General features: G+C 39.5%; 1 protein-coding gene across 1 annotated transcript in view; it reads right to left on the reverse strand.

Moving 5' to 3' along the window:
* Positions 1 to 16,395, reverse strand: part of LOC116492190 (serine/threonine-protein kinase TNNI3K) — a 58,386-nt gene that overhangs the window by 2,707 nt on the left and 39,284 nt on the right. The window contains exons 21-24 of the mRNA XM_032192742.1: positions 13,665 to 13,774; positions 7,103 to 7,162; positions 4,777 to 4,946; positions 1,614 to 1,693 (exon numbers count right to left, since the gene is read on the reverse strand). Coding sequence (XP_032048633.1) covers positions 1,614 to 1,693; positions 4,777 to 4,946; positions 7,103 to 7,162; positions 13,665 to 13,774 — 420 coding nt within the window. The remainder of the gene's footprint in view (positions 1 to 1,613; positions 1,694 to 4,776; positions 4,947 to 7,102; positions 7,163 to 13,664; positions 13,775 to 16,395) is intronic.

Below are 16,395 nucleotides of genomic sequence, written 5' to 3' on the forward strand. Positions count from 1 at the left end.
AGGAGTTCACTGAACAGTCCCTGTTTTGTTCCTGGCTTCTTCTTCCTCAAATTGTCCAGCTGCTGGGTGTATGATAAAAGCTGTGCCCCGAGGAACTGCTTTGTGCAGATGTAGAATATAGATACTATAAGAAAAGTAGTAACATTTTTGTTCTTTTTTTTTCAGTTTCAAAGGTCATTAGCTCACTGCTCGTTATGGCATCAGCACTGCTCTTAATACTGTACTGAGTAAATATTTATATGACTGTTTTTTTTATTTTTCTCATCCAGTGTGCTCATTTCAGAGGAGGGGAGGTAGTGCAACAGACACATTGAGACCAGTGAAAGACAACAAAGATAACAAATAGGATGTATATGTGCTTCAGGCAGAATGAAACACTAAATTGTTTTGTTGGCAAAATGTGTTGGAAAGTAGCAGAAAAGTGGCAACAGATGACAGGAAAGGGGTGAGGGTGTCTCAGGGGACAGCTTAGCTGGCAGCAGCAAACTGAATGAGGACAGCAGCATCATGCAACCAATGGATCCGCTCAACACAGTTGTGATTCAAACACAGAGAAAAGCATATGAAAGCACATGGAACACAGAGAAAAGCATATTTTTCCTCACGCATACTCAGTAGGTATGCCTGGGAGAAACAAAGACTTTACATCAAACATAGCACATAACACCCCCTGATCCTAGCAAACACCTTCCTGGTGGGAACTCCTGGCTGTCAGAGACCACAGTGTACAAGTGTCCTCAGAAGTCTGTTGTCTTCAAAGTCCAGCTCTGCTCTTTGGCACTGAAGATACTGCTGTCATTCTCTACCATGTCAGCCTCATGGCTCCCACCACTTTTGTTTGTCTCCTTTGTCAGTCACACGCTAAAATCTGATATAAGTATTTGTAAAAAAAGTTCTCTACCCAGTTTTCAAAACCAATAGCTGGCAACCTATCCTAATGCCAACTACATTTCATATGTTCTTTATTTTAAGGATGTATTTATAAATTATGCTGTTGGGCTAGAAGTTGCTCTAAGATGAAACTACTCTTTGATTGGGAAACTGTAAAGAAGCCGGTAGTGAGCTCATGAGCCATTCAGAAAGGGTGGACAAGAAACTGAACCCCATGTTGCTGCCTGCAAGATGAGACATGAACAAGATCTATTTAACAAGAAAGTTTACAGGGGCTAGGAAATGCTAGATTGCTCTTTGTGTGGCAATGCATAAAAACATGCTCAAATGTAGTAGGATGGAAAATCAAGAAGAAAAGGCAAGAAGGAAAGGCAAGAGGAAGAAGCAGTCAGAACATTTGTTCTGGAGAGGAGCAGAATGACAGGATGTCCTCTGAGAGGGGTGAAGTTATAATACCACAATCTTCTCTTTATTCACAGATTCATGCACACAGATAGAACAGAACACCCCATTCCCAAAAAGCTTGGTGCACAAATAGATTGAAAGTGGCAAAGAGCTGCATGGAGCATGGGGTAAGACCTCACAAGCTCTCACTGACTGTAACTAGCAGTCTGCATTGAACATTAATTTTTTCATCAGGCTTTTTGATACTGCAGGAGACTGTAGCTCTGCACTGGTTAAACACTGCAAGATACTAAGAAGAGTATTGTGCAATAACTCACCATTTTTGTCAATCGGTGGATACTGGAAGTTTCTTCTCATGTCATCCAAAGAAAGACCCTGAGAAAGGTGTTGCCCAGTGCTGCAAATTAGATAGGAGGTATCAGTTTACATAAGACTAATAAAATTACATCTCCAGACCACAAAAACATTTCTAGAAATTTGGAAAGAAAAGACAGTAACATGAAGTATATCATCTTGATGCTCAGCCACTGGCAATTGCTGTGAATCAAAAGCAAGAAAAAGCTGCGAAATAAGAACATGAACCACATGCATGCCCACAATGCTTTTATTTTCAAAGTAACTTCCCTCAGATATATTGTTTAGGGCTTCAAAATTGTTAGTACATTGCTATTTTAGAAGCAACTCCAGGCATCAGTCCAGGATGTATTCTATGCATCCCTGCTAACAGGTTCCTGCAAGTAGGTTTTTCTGGCAAGGGAGATCACTGAATTATCTTTGAGTTACTGACCAAAACCACTGTCCTGGCAAGAGGTTCTTTATCTCTGACCCTGAAGAGCTATGAAGTACAGGATTTTCTCCTACCAGCAGCCAGTCTTTTTGTTCAGCAGTGGCAGTGCTGCGTGCTTTGCTTTGAACCACAAAGCTCCTGACTGCTGCACGCTGTCTCCAGTGGATGAGTGAGGCTCTGTCTGCACACACCCAGGCTGTTCCACAGCAGGCAGAGCGACGTGGTGCATGGCTTCTGTGTTCAGCCCAGATAAGGAATTCTTTTGGAATATTACCACACACCATGCCATATACATATATATATGTAAGTATGTATACACATTTTGTCATCTGAGGCAGCTTCAAGTACAGTCTAAAAAGCAGCTCTGGCATAGCCTCCTGCCAAAGAGTTCAGATTTTTTTTCTTTTTTCTTGGCCAGTTACTTGAGAGCTTCTTAAAAAAGAGATTATTACTTTGCAGGTGTTGTCCTCAGACTCTGTGGGGAATGTTAAAGGTGTAAAGTAGAAAATCAACAGTTAAAGCATCTATACTGTGATGAGTTGGCATGCTAAGCTGTCCTGTTAGACAGACAATTAAAATGCGCTGCTCTTGCATCCAGCTCATTACATGTATGAGACTACCGCAGCCCACCTCTCATTACTTTGTGTGTAGCAACAGTTGCCACGAGGGAGGGAGATTTGCTAAACACTGGCACTGAAGTTACAAGGCAAGAAACAAGTTTGGTGTTGGGGCTGTTCAACTCCATAGTAGATGGAGACTTTGTTAGTTGGGTTGTTGCTGCTGTGGAATGGAGTTGCATGCTGTGCAATACTGCACAGGACACGAAGCTGTCAGCAGATAAAACGGGGGACAGCCCAAGAAAAACAGTCCAGCTGGGGAAAAAACACAAAAATAGGGCCCATTCCCTCTGAAAATGCCTATACTTACAAAAAAGAAATCCTAAAAAAACATTGTCATTAGAAAGTGAATTCATTAATCATCTCAGGGTGTTGTATAATTGAAAAACTACTAAAGCAGTGGAAGCCATTCCCTTTGCATTGAATGCTGTGCCTCTGGATGAGCCTTCCTGGGTGCTATTTATAGATTTGAATGTTGTTAGTTTGTATGGCAGAGCATCTGATAAAAGCATACAACTTTAAATAACTGGTGAGGTTACAGAAGAACCCATTTTGGTGTGCTAACAAGCCTCAGTGCTGTATTGAGAACACTGAATTACAGGACAAGAGAGGCACTTTTAAGTGTCCCTTTTCTCTCTCTTGTATCTATGCTGTAACCTAAATACACCATTTTCTTATTCCTTTCATGCGCATCTATTACACCTAACAGCAAAATCTGGTCCTTTATAGACAATAAAAGGCTAGTTCACATTCTTTCCATCTTGACCTCAGTCCCCACCTCCATGTCCTGCCAAGGCAGTGTACATCAAAGCAAAGAAATTCATCTGGTATCTTATGTTGCCAGATAACATTTTAGGTGTGATTTTTATTTTTATATGGAAGTTTTCAGCATCTGTCTGCAGGTGTTTGCCATCTGCCTCTCTGTCAGAGACCCCAAACAGTGAAATGATTGATTTACCATGCTCCTCTACTCCAGCTCCTCATTTTAGCTGACTGTATTTCTGACTTTCCACATCCCTGTTACCAAGAATGAACCACAAGGGCAGGGCTTGCTCTGCTATTAATATTTCTGACTGCTAAGTGGTGCTAAAGGGTAAAGTTTAGACTAAGCGCACAACTCTTCTGGCAGAGATTAAGAGATCATTTCATTTTCATAGTACTCTCAGTCCCCATGGGACAGAGACAGGAGACTGCTAAATTTGCTCTCAAAGCCAGGTCTTCCTGAGTGGTAGGGTAGACTGCCTCAGATATTAACTTTAATGTTGTGGTTGTATAGAGAACTAGTATGTTGCTTTGCATTGAAAATGTTGGGAGTTCTTATCCTTCTGTGGGCATAAACTGAATGAAATGCAAATTTTAAGATGTGCCCCAGTAGGAACAGCTACAGCAGTGCTCTGTGAGGCAGAGATCCCTTCCTCTTCCCAAAGGAAAAGGGACTTTGCATTTGTATTTCTTGCCACGGTACCTGCTGGGACAGCCTGGTTTGTGCCTATCTCCTTTTTAGTCTGGATGCTTTCACCTGCAGAATGACAGCACCTGGCGGTGCTTGCTCCTCTTAGTGCAACACCATTAGCCAGTGTTAATTAAATCATTCATTTGATCATATCATGATTTGTGATCAAGATGAAAAAAAATGAAAACTAAAATCCAGAATTGAGAAACACAGTATTAAAAAATGACACCCGTTCAATTACTTCGCTTTTCTATCTCAGCCATTCCACTATCTTGATGTTATCCATTGTGAAAAATGCAAATGCTTAGTTAGCAGTTGTCTTGACAGCAGGACAGCTTCCTCAGAGTTCAGATAACCCAGACCACCATATTAGAGGAGCTACACGAGAAGACAAGACTGCAAAAGTGCTTTCCCAGGCTGGCCCTGGCAGTGGATCAGCTGTGTACTGCATCCCCCAGGGTGTGTTTCTACTGCCTGCTTCCCATGCAGCCACACCTGGTAGCGGGGGACAATCCCTGCCACAGAGAACTCCCATCTGAGCCAAGTGAGCCATACCGCCCTGGGAAGGATTCTCTCTGTTTCGGAGTAAGAGCCCTCCTGAGCATGCAATGTGTGGAACGTACCTCTGTGACCAGACAGCATAAGCTCTTGCATTTAAAGCATATTCCAACTCAAAACGACTACGTAATGCTGCAACATGACTACGGCCAGGACCTCCACGTGCAACGAGACAGTCTGAAGACGAGGAAGGAGACAGAGAACCACTGCTGTTGCTAGAGGCAGGAGACATTAACTGGATTAAAAAAAAAAAAAAGCACAAAAGGCACTGTTATTACATTACATTCATACATATATGTCCTCTCACAAGTTGTGTGTCCCATATTTCCTTAATGTTTGGCTGAAAAAAGCAATGCCTTCTGACTTTGAACAGCTGAGGAGGACAGCTGGATGCTGCCTGCCAACAAAGTGGTTGGTTCATCATTGCCAGCAGTTTTCAAGCTGGGATTGGATGACTTTCAAGAAGATAAGATAAACTTCAGCCCAGATGCAAGTTACTTGGCTTGTGAGCATTCACTGTGCAGCTGGGAGGCATTGCTGCTTCCCTAGTGGGAGCCATTGTGTGAGACTTTCCCACCTGTACCAGAAAGGTGGCAGTGCTGCCTGATCAGAGTGGTCCTGTCTGAGTATCTCAGGACACGAGTTCAGGAGTTCAGACTGATGGGACAATGTGAATACAAGGCTAGCACATTAATATGTGTGTTGATATAGTATAGACTCACTTCAGGATAGAATAAATCTTGTGGTTAAAAATTAATGAGAACAAAATAGATGACATCTTGTTATCTGTCGACCTTTTGTTATGTTGAAGCATCTTGTTAATTGAAACATCCCGTTATCTGTCAACCCTCAGTCAGGCTGAGACTTGAGATAGCTTGAGTCAACCTTCTGTTATGTCTTGTTAACTGAGACATCCCATTATCTGCCGACCCTCAGTTAGGCCAAAAGCCAACTCAGCTTGGAAAACAACTGATTCATCCTATCTGGCATTTTTTAAGCAAAAGGTGAAAAGTGCATTATGAGCAAAGACCACTGCCCACGTCCTGAAGACCCTGGCCCACAATTCTTGGAAGGCTTTGCGCAAGCGCAAGGACTGATAAGCTAATCAGCATACGAAGCAAGAGTAGGTGGGTTTAGGTAATGAATATGTATAGGCGCTAATAGAATATTCATTGTTTTGCTGTATAAATATGAGATGGTTTGTTACTTCGGACATGCACGATAGGTGGAAAGATCCCCCGTGCATCCAGCACTGCAATAAAGAATATACCACTTAAGGAAATTTCGGCTTCGATCTTCGAATCAGTGTATATACAAATGCATGTATGCAGCAGCAGGGCCATAGACTTGCTGGCACAAAAAGTCCTTGTCATGCCTGGATTCTGAGATATTTAAAAAGAGAAGAAATGATTTGCTGAGCAAGAAGAAGAAGAACAGGAATTAGAGGGAAGTGGAGAGTTTTCCCCAGAAACAAGGCTTTGCCCTGGACACAGTGGAGCTTAAGTCTAACTCCAAAGCTAAATAAAGCATTTTTTATTTGTGTGTGTGTGTGTGTGAACTCTTGATCCAGATTTCTTCCTGCATGCACTGCTGCCTGTGTATCATAGAAGTCATGTGTCCCACGAGATGGCACTGTTTCTTGTGATATAGTGCTTCACAATTTTTTGCACTTAAAAGCTTCCACCTATGTGTAGAGCAACCAACTATAGTCAGAACATGAAGAAATGCAGTAGATTATGGGTGTCTTTCTGATCCTTAAGCTCAAGAGCAGTGATACATTTTAAAAGGAAGGATTTATATTTTTTAAACTCTTAAATACATACATACACATGCACACAGAAAATATAATTTTAGGAACTGCAACCCTGATTCAAGTTTAGTTGCTGTTTGACCACTTATTTTATACCAGGCTGAATGCTGATACATCCATTTATGTCATAGCCACAGGGCAGAGCAGGAATTTGTCTTTGCATTCATCCTTCTTATGTTTTGTATTTTTACCTTTCTTCCATGGGTCTTGTCCAGTTTGTCTTTTCTTCTTCTTAAACCAAGTAGACTTGGGTTTGATGAATGGGAGGAAAAAACCCGCCAAGGACTAATGTGAACCACACCTCCACCCCACTGGTCGCACTCTCTCATCAGCGTTCCTCTCTCTGAGTAGTTGCTGACACTCACAGCAATATCTGGTGCTCCTTCTGACACCTCTGAAAACCATTACTGATAATGTGCCTTAAAAATTCAATGTGTTGGTTTGCAACAAGATGAAGCAGCTCAAGCACTTTCAGACAAAAGCTACCAATTCCCTCAGCACCTGCTGCTTCCCTTATTTGTATTTTTTTTTTATGACACTGCATACACACAGATATACCACAGTAGAAATAAGGTCCTTACCTCAATATTGCACAGACATTCTTCTAATTTTGTGACCACTTCTGAAAATTCTGGTCTTCCCTGTGCATACAATAGAAAAAGCAGAGCTGTGTTAAAAATAGAAGAGACATCTTCTGTGATTGAAAAGACTAACAGATATATGAGGAATCACAAATCCCCTCCATTTCCTTTTCTTTGATTTTCATTGCATTGCTTTCAGTCTGCTTGTGAATCTGATGGAAACTGCAGATTTAGTACAAAGCTATGAAACTAAGAGTTGTGTGTTTAACATTAACTGCATTATTCTATTTTTCGGTAACAATTAGTCTTGAACTAATAATAATTAGGTCATAAGATTTCAGTAATACAATGAAGTATTGGTGTTCTTTCTGTCACATGATGCCAACTGTTGCAATGAGATAAAAACAGATAAAAACAAACAAACAAACAAACAAAACCAACAAGGAGGAACTACTTTGGAAAGATACTGTGATCTCATGGAAATCTTGGGCTTCAGTAAGTTGCTTCAATAAGTTATTCACTGCTGTAAGTTATTCACTTCTGTAGTTATTCACTGCTGTGAATAACTTGTGCCTATCAAAATGTTCCCATGCAAGTAACTTCCCTACAAACACAGTATCCTTCACAGGGTCAAGGAATTCTCAGAGTTGCCTCTTCTTTAGCTGGTGCAAGGCTGGTGGGAAGAAAGGAGATCTTGTGTGATGACTGGACAGAAACTTCATTGTGAGATGATTTCAGTGGCTCCCTTTATAAAGGATTTTATTATAAAAATGGTATTTGACCATGTACCTAAGTCCCCTCTCTTGCAGTATTAGAGTATCACTGAGCTTTAGTCTACAAAGTGTTTAAGAAATACTTCATTTATTGCATGTGACAAGCTCTACCACCTTCAACAGAACTTGATCAAAAGCCCATCAGAGACTATGGAAGAACAGATCAGTGCCTTTAAAATAAGAGTTTTACTCACTAAACCTAAAGCAATGTTTATTTGAACCAAGCCACGGATTCTATGGCAAATACTTTGATTCTCATTAAATCTTATAAATTAAAATATCTAATGGAAAATGCTGGTTAAGAGCCAGTCTAATTTTCTTTTCTAGTCATCTATTTGCCTTTGTAAACAACTATTTTCAGGAGTGTGCAGAAAGCAGATGTTCAAGTACTCGATAAATGGAAACAGTGACATGATACATAGGAACTAACTTTCAGTTGGGATGAACCTTGAATGAAATTAAATATGATTAAAAGGATAAGTCTTCCAATCTGGAGGCATTTCATAGATGTTCAGCAAAATTCATCCAGATAGACATCATTTTATTACCTAAGTTTTGTTGTTGATGTTGTTTGTTTGTTTGTTTTTAAACTAAGCTAACCTAGGAGAATTCTGTGAACACTCATTGAGCCCCAAAGTTCAACCATTTTCCCCTAAAAAATAACCCCTCTTTTAAATAAATATATAGAGAAATATGTTTGTTTATGCACCTACAGTGAAATTCTGCAAAATGGGTATTTATATGGTGATGTTTTTTACCATTTAGGTATTTCACTCATTCTACTTGTTATGGTGGCTCACTAATAGCATTCGGTTCCTCTTCTTGTGTGTTATGCTCAGAAGATATCACTGAGTCAAGGATTATTATACATGCTAGGTACATACATGGTATAATGGAGACACTTTAGAAGAACTGGTTTTTAAGCTGTGCAGTGATTTTATAGCAGTATTCCATATTTGTATTCACTGTTTTAGGATAGTCTGTTGACTGTACAGCAAACCTTTCAAATGCTGACTAGAAGGTGTTAGCATTGTAATGTTCTTTGTCCTATGGCTGTCCTGAAATTTTTCTGAGGCCTTCAGAAGTAATCCAAAACCTTTGTTACTGAGAGTAAAGTAATTTTATGTAGCAAAACACCTTTTAAAAAAGCTCATTTCAATAAGTTTTTGCCCACATTTTGTGCAAAATTCAAGTTATCCTCTGACTGATTGAGCTATCAATTGCCTTATAATTCTGCCATGCAGCTCTGTAACATTAGTAAGATTAAATGATGTTCAAGTTATACTGATGAGCAGCAAAGTGCATTAAAATTCTGAAAGGATGTTTTCTTTTTATTTGGGGCTAAATGAGCTGTGGAAATGCTAACAAGATACAGTGACTCTATTCATTACATACTGCTCGCTTAAGTCAACAATTTACTATGACATCTTATTAATAACTCTAAACAGAATGTGAGTTACTTGCTGATGGTTATTAGCAGATGCTTTATAGTTACATGGAAAAAACAAACAAAGTGCCCCCCTCGCCCTCCATTCCATCCTAACATTAGCTCATAAAATGGGAAGACAACACCATATTCAAGTATCCAGGAAACTTTAACGAAAATGAGACAAAATAGCTATGAAATAAGCTAACTATGCCATGCACAGAACATACAACACATTTTATCTGCAATTCTCAAAATGAAATATTAGGTAAGTATCCAGTCAGGAATACAGTAAGGGGGCAAAACTCTCTGAAGGCAATTGGTAGCCCAAAGTTACACAAACTTCCCTCTTCCACTGCCTTGGTACAGCACCTAAGCATGTTCTTTAGTCCACTAAATCAGTTGAGAAAGCTCTCAAGTATCCAGAACAAGGATAGGTTTAGGAACACAAAAACCTGTCTTTCTAAGGTAAGCTAACTAAAAATGGTACTTAAGGGCAAAAATACAGGACTCTGCTTCCAGTGTGAAATTCAAAGTCACAGTATCTGGTTCAAATATGAAGCAGCATATTCAACAAGGCTTCTGTAACATCAGAAAATTATAGACGTTCTAAAATCCCTTCCCATTCATCCATATTGAAACTCCCATTTTGTTAAGTGAAGTCCTTTAATGCCAGCATAGCACCAGCAAACCAAACATACAAAAAAAATATATTTCCAAACCCAAAGCCCATTCGTCCAATGTGTCTCCTGATGTAGCTATCCCACTTCATGGAACATTTTATAAACAAACTGAATTCCTAGTCTCTGGAGCATCTTTCTTGACTTTTCAGACAGTTGATGGCAATATGCAAAAAATGTGTGTGTGATTGCTGCAGCTATGTATGCAAAAATGGCATTATCGACACAGGGTCACTTGCCTGGCTGATACACAGAAGCACAGAAAGGACCTACAGGATGTACCCATCTCTGTAATCCTCTGTGAGAAAAACCTCATGGAGATGGCACTCATCTGACTGCTTGACATTCTCTATCGCCAAACAACACTGTCAAAGTCCAGATATTATAAACAAAACCCATTATTCTGGTGCTCTACACATCAGAACAATAACACTGTCAGTAAGACAATGACAATACTGACTGGTATGAGCCAGAACAGTTGCCCACACACTCTCATAGTTGCAACTGAATTGTCATGTGCAAATACACAGGTCTGTGTATAATCCATCCAGTCAGAAAATACAGGCGGGATGTGGCATCAGAAGCGTTCTAGTTATCAGTCTGCTTTGGAAGATTTTGTGCTCAAAATAAGGACAGAGATCTAAAAACTGTTTAGTAAAGGGTCACTGCTGTCTGTCTGACATGTATCTGGATGGTCTCAAGCACCATTAAATCCTGCTGTGGCACTAAAGGCTACTACTTTGAACTAGTTAGTTCATGTTTCCTTTAGTGCAGAAATAACAATAGTTGTAAAACCCAACATAAAACAGTATTTCTTTAACCACTGTTGTATATTCTCAGAAGGGAATACTCACGCATTGTATTTTCTTTAATGCTGTTGCTATTGAGTTAATTGGGTAATCAGACAAACTTCTCCACTTATTAAAAAAACTATCTTAATTGTAATATGTGAGAGAAGTGCCATAGTAACAACTTTACCACAATAACTATGTTATATCAGACTCCTATCCTGCAGGGATACTCATGGGCTACTAGAGAGAGTAATTACGGCAAATGTAACACATATTTTTACATAGTACAGTTGCTTTCTATTATAAAGGAGAGATTATTAATTGTAACTCATTTCAGAGGTTTGTGTCTAACAGCATTAATCAGAATCCCATCTGAAAATTGCCAGTGTTATCAATAGAGGAAAAAAGTGTTCATCATATTTACTATTTTAAGCCATGGCTTGTTTTAGCCCTGGGTAGAGAGATGGGTCTAGTTTTTATAAATACACCACACTTCAGCCAAAACCTTGAAGATACAAACCAGAACAAAAACTGAACTATAACAGAAACATTGAGGATTTGGGAAGCACATGAAAATGTTTATGAGGAGGCTAACCTGCCTGTTGAACCCTATAATTCAGTTGCTGTGCCCAGGTTTATGTTAAGTATGACACAGTTTCAGCAGAAATGAATGCTGTTCTCTGTTAAAGTTAAGAGTCACCAAGTTCATTCTTGAGTCCTCTGGTTAACTAGCAGTTAAGTAGAAGAAAGAAGAAATTGATATTGTAGATAACCTGCATGGACTGATAATACTGGAGAAGATGGAATCAAATTACAGAAAAGAGAAAATATGGTGGCACTTAATGAAAATATAGTTGAAAATATTTTTCAGACACGCCAATACTCCTCATTACCAAAACAGAAAATTAACTAGAAGTTTTAGATAATGTGAAAAGCAAAACATACCAACACTATAAAAAACAAAACAAAACAAAACCAAACCACTGCTAAGTTACACCTAGTACAGCCAGTATTCCCAGTTCTAGTGAAAATGGAAATATATTACTGGACAGTATTACCAGTCTTCAAATTAACAGTGATGTGCATACAGAAGGCATTCAGGATTTGCAAGACTTTCAAAACAATCAGACTTATCAAGATAACAGTGTACTCAAGGCAGCTGAAATGACACTGAAAGAACATAGACTTGTCAGAATTCAAAGATAGCAGTTTTGAGGCAGATAATCAGGTGCCTTTAATTCTTTGCAGAATAAATGAAGATAAAACTCTGCTACAAAAGCTATATTGTACCCACCATCTGCTGAATATGCTTACATATCACCTTCAGAGGCAAAAGAGTGAGGAAAAAATGAAAATGACAGAGCTCTTTTTCTTTTTTTCAAAACTACAGACAAACTTTCCCAGCCTTCCTGAAAGTTATTAGCATTATTGTGGTGGGAAATTTCAGCAAGTCAAAAACTATAAAGAAGTATTTGATTAAACAATCAGAAAAAAATTAAAGGTAATTCAGCTCAAATAATTTTACTCAATTAATTGCATAGTGGTCTCAGTAATGATAAGAATCAGACAACAAACATCTGGTTCTGTCAGAGCCAAGCAGTACAACACAGAATACAAGCAAGAAAAAGATAAAACAGGAAATGTTAACTGACCAGAACTACAATTGATGCCTGTGACCTGAAACATACAGCATCAATTTAATTTAATGTAAAAATTCACATTTACAATGCTGGAACTCACATCTATTCTCTTTAATGTACAAGCTGCAGTACTTAAAACATCACTGTGATTTACTAATGTTTGCTTAATCGAAAATACTATTTATTTATTTACCAGCATCTGTTAAATTTTATCTTAAATTCACATAGCTTACTAAGATTTCTGGTCTTCTTCCATCATAAAGCACACATATCCATTCCATTCCTAAGGTGGCAGGGACCCTCTCTACAGGACAAGTATTTGGCCCTGTCTACAGGACAAGTGCTCTTCCATTCAAACAATTAGCTAGAGATGCTGCCTGGAACCCAGAGTTTTGCATATTAGAAGTTCTGAGCAGATCCAAAAAATTCTTAGTTCAACTTCAAAACCCAAGGTTCTGAAAATGCATTGCTACAATATCACCTTACTAGGACTGGTCTCTAGGCCCAGGCAATGCATCTTCATTAGCCTTACTATGCTCTGTTTGAGAGAAGAAAAATAGAATCTAGAGTTTGTCTTCATAGCAACTTAAGAACACAAAAGAGTGAGAAATTTTGTGTGTTATGAGCTGAAAGCAACTGCCATGAAGAAAGTAGCCCTAGAAACAAGAATTTTCATAATTTCTCTGTGTGTCCTATCCCCATCTGTTCCTAGAAGGGGGACTACCAGAAAGGCTAGGGAGGGGACTTCTGATTGTATTCAGGACCTGCTGTCTTCTGTACAACTCTTTTGCTAGTGTCTTTTCAGTGTATCATGGAAAAAACCTCAGGGCATGGTAGAAAAATATAAGCTTATACACTTCCACAGTACCTTGGCTCCTCTTTCTGATGATGCAAATTTCACTTTTGATGTGGAGAAAAGTCAGTAATTCATAGAAAAAGTCTACAGAAGTCTGAGAGCAGAAAATATTTTTCCACTCAGTATAAGTCACAATCAAAGTTTTATAACGTAATTACTCAAAATTTCATTGAATGTCTAAATAACCATTTGCTTTCCTCATCAATTCACCAACTATTCTGTGTTTCTGTATTTCTCAGCATTCATCATTATCTGTCCCAGAGCTATCTGCAGTGGCACTTCTCACAGTAATCGGTGCGTTTGGGGAAGCCCTGTGAAGTCAGACAAATGGCTGGCGTAAGTGTCTGTACCTCTTGTCCTGCTACCTCTCCAGCTGTGTGGAGCCGGGGCACTCACCTCAGGGCAGGCATTCCAGCCTCTCATCAGTAGGGCAGAGATGGGCTTGGGGATGGAGTACCCGATGGGTGGGCGAATGTGGTGGTATGCCATGTCTGCTGCTGCTGCTGCTGCAAGGGAACAGCCCAACAGAGAGATGTGAGCATCCAGGTGTTACAGGTGTTTCTAGGGAAGGCACAGACTACCTGCTACTGCTGTACACCCCAGGCACAAAAGTCCACAGCCACCACACCTGTGGATAAAACTTGTGGCTTAAAGAGGCTTTCAAATCCATACCACTTTTAAAGATAGCTAAGACCACCCATGGCCCTGAATAGAAAGACAATCTAGTTCAGGGTCATCCCTAAGAAAGAATGAGTTAACTTTTTTTTTTTTTTTTTTAATTAAATAAATTATTCTCTTAATTATTAAGACAGGATAACGTATAATCCAGTTGCAGATAAATTGGTAACAACTCAGATATCTTAAAATAAGCTGTGGTTAGTTCTATTACATTCTATTACTAAAATTAACTCAAAGCGTTTCATTAGTAAAAGTCTATTGCATATCATTTTATAAGCTATAGCCCCTACAGACCAACATAAAACTGCCAAAATATTTTCCCAATTGTGATAACACATTTACTGAATCCAAACACATGGCTAGTCCCTTCCATTCGTTTTAAGCAAAATGTTTTCAAGTGAAAACAAATGTATTTTGAACAAGTTTCAAAAGCTAAGTAAAGTCCTTTGTTTGCCTGGCACTTTAAAATGATATGAGATCAGAGCTATGGAACATGCGTAGAACCATAAGATTGCAATCACAAAATTGTAACAATAATGTATTTTTTAACCATATTCCATTCTCATCACAGTCTTTGTCATAGGAATGTCATCCATTCTCTGTTCTCGTTGCAATTTTTGACTGTAATGATATTTCAGAATGCAAATAATATCAGATAAATCCTGTGGTATTGTAACTATATGTGGACAGAAGAGGCAAACACAGCCACACAGCCTAATTTTGACTGCACTCTGATGAGGTTTGGAAAGTATGAATCAGATACTATTGGATTAATATTTTGCCTATCAGATGCCATGAAAAGAGAAGGCAAATGGAAACCAAAATAAAACTGCAATGAAAAATGCTCCCTCCTCCACCCCCCATTTATTTTCACCAAAGGTATGTGATATATTACCTATTGGTAAAATCTTATGCCAAAGTCATCAGAACTTCTGCTGACGACTAAAGGCCAGTGTGGTCATTCATCTGAGCCAACATGGGTTCACCAGGGGAAGGTCATGCCTAACAAACCTAATTTCCTTTTACAACAAGATTACCCAGCTAGTTGACAAAAGGATGCCAGTCGATGTAATCTTTCTAGATTTCAGAAAAGCTTTCAATAACATTTTTCACAGTACCCTTCTGGACAAAACCATCAGAGCACATTTAGTTAAAAGCATAATAAGATGGGTGAATGCTTGGCTGATGGGTCAGGCACAGAGGGTTCTTGTAAATGGGGTTACATCAAGCGGGCAACACGTCACTGGTGGAATTCCCCAGTGCTCCATTTTAGAACCAGTCCTCTTCAATGTTTTCCTAAGTGATTTGGATGAGGGACTTGAAAATTTTTTGAGCAAGTTTGCTGGACAAATTAGAGAGTTGGGCAATCAAGTGCCAGATTCTGCACCTGGGAAGGTGCAACACTGGTTATACTGACAGACTGGGAGACAAGAGTCTGAAGAGCAGCACCACAGAAAGGAATCTGGGGCTTTTGATCAACAGCAAGCTGAACATGAGCCAGCAGTGTGCCCTGGCAGCCAGGAAGGCCAACTGCATCCTGGGGTGCATCAAGCACAGCATTGCCAGTCGGTCGAGGGAGGTGATTGTCCCACTCGACTCTGCACTGGTGCGGCCTCACCTCAAGTACTGTGTGCAGTTCTGGGCACCACAGAAGACAAGAAATACAAGAAGGACATTAAACTTGGAGAGTGTCCAGAGAAGGGCTACAAAGATGGTGAAGGGCCTAGAGGAGAAGATGTATGAGGAGCAGCTGAAGTCACTTGGGTTGTTCAGCCTGGAGAAGAGGCAATTGAGGGGAGACCTCATCATGGTTTACAGCTTCCTCACGAGGCAGGCACTGAGCTCTTCTCTCTGGTGACCAGCGACAGGACCTGAGGGAATAGCTTAAAGATGCAACAGGGGAGGTTCAGGATGAATATCAGGAAAAGGTTTTTCACTGAAAGGTTTATCAGGCACTGGAACAGACTCCACAGGGATGTTGTCATGGCACTAAGCCTGCCAGAGTTCAGGAAGCGTTTAGACAATGCTCTCAGACACATGGTCTGATTTCTGATTTGTTTTTTTTTTTTTTTTTTGGGTGGTCCTTTGGGGACCCAGGATTTGGACTTGATGATACTTGTGGGTTCCTTGCAGTTTGGATATTCTATGATTCTATGATTTGATGACATCTTTTAAAAAATACTTCAGATTGACAAGAATCTGTTCTTCTCAAATATGAATCAAAAAGGTTTTGGGTGGTGCCCCAAATTCTGAACTTAGTGATGCTTTTCAACTCTCCTGTGTAATAGCCTTCAACCTCTGAATATTTTCTGTTTTTGACTGGCTGTTTCATCTACCATTCTTCTGGGTCAGAGTAACTACAAGCCAATATAAAAATGTTTATTCATTTTCATCAGGTAAAGAACTGATGAATAGGTATTTTATTCAGTATATAGTACACATTAACAGA

This window comes from Aythya fuligula, chromosome 8 (genome assembly GCF_009819795.1).
Source record: "Aythya fuligula isolate bAytFul2 chromosome 8, bAytFul2.pri, whole genome shotgun sequence".
NCBI lineage: Eukaryota > Metazoa > Chordata > Aves > Anseriformes > Anatidae > Aythya > Aythya fuligula.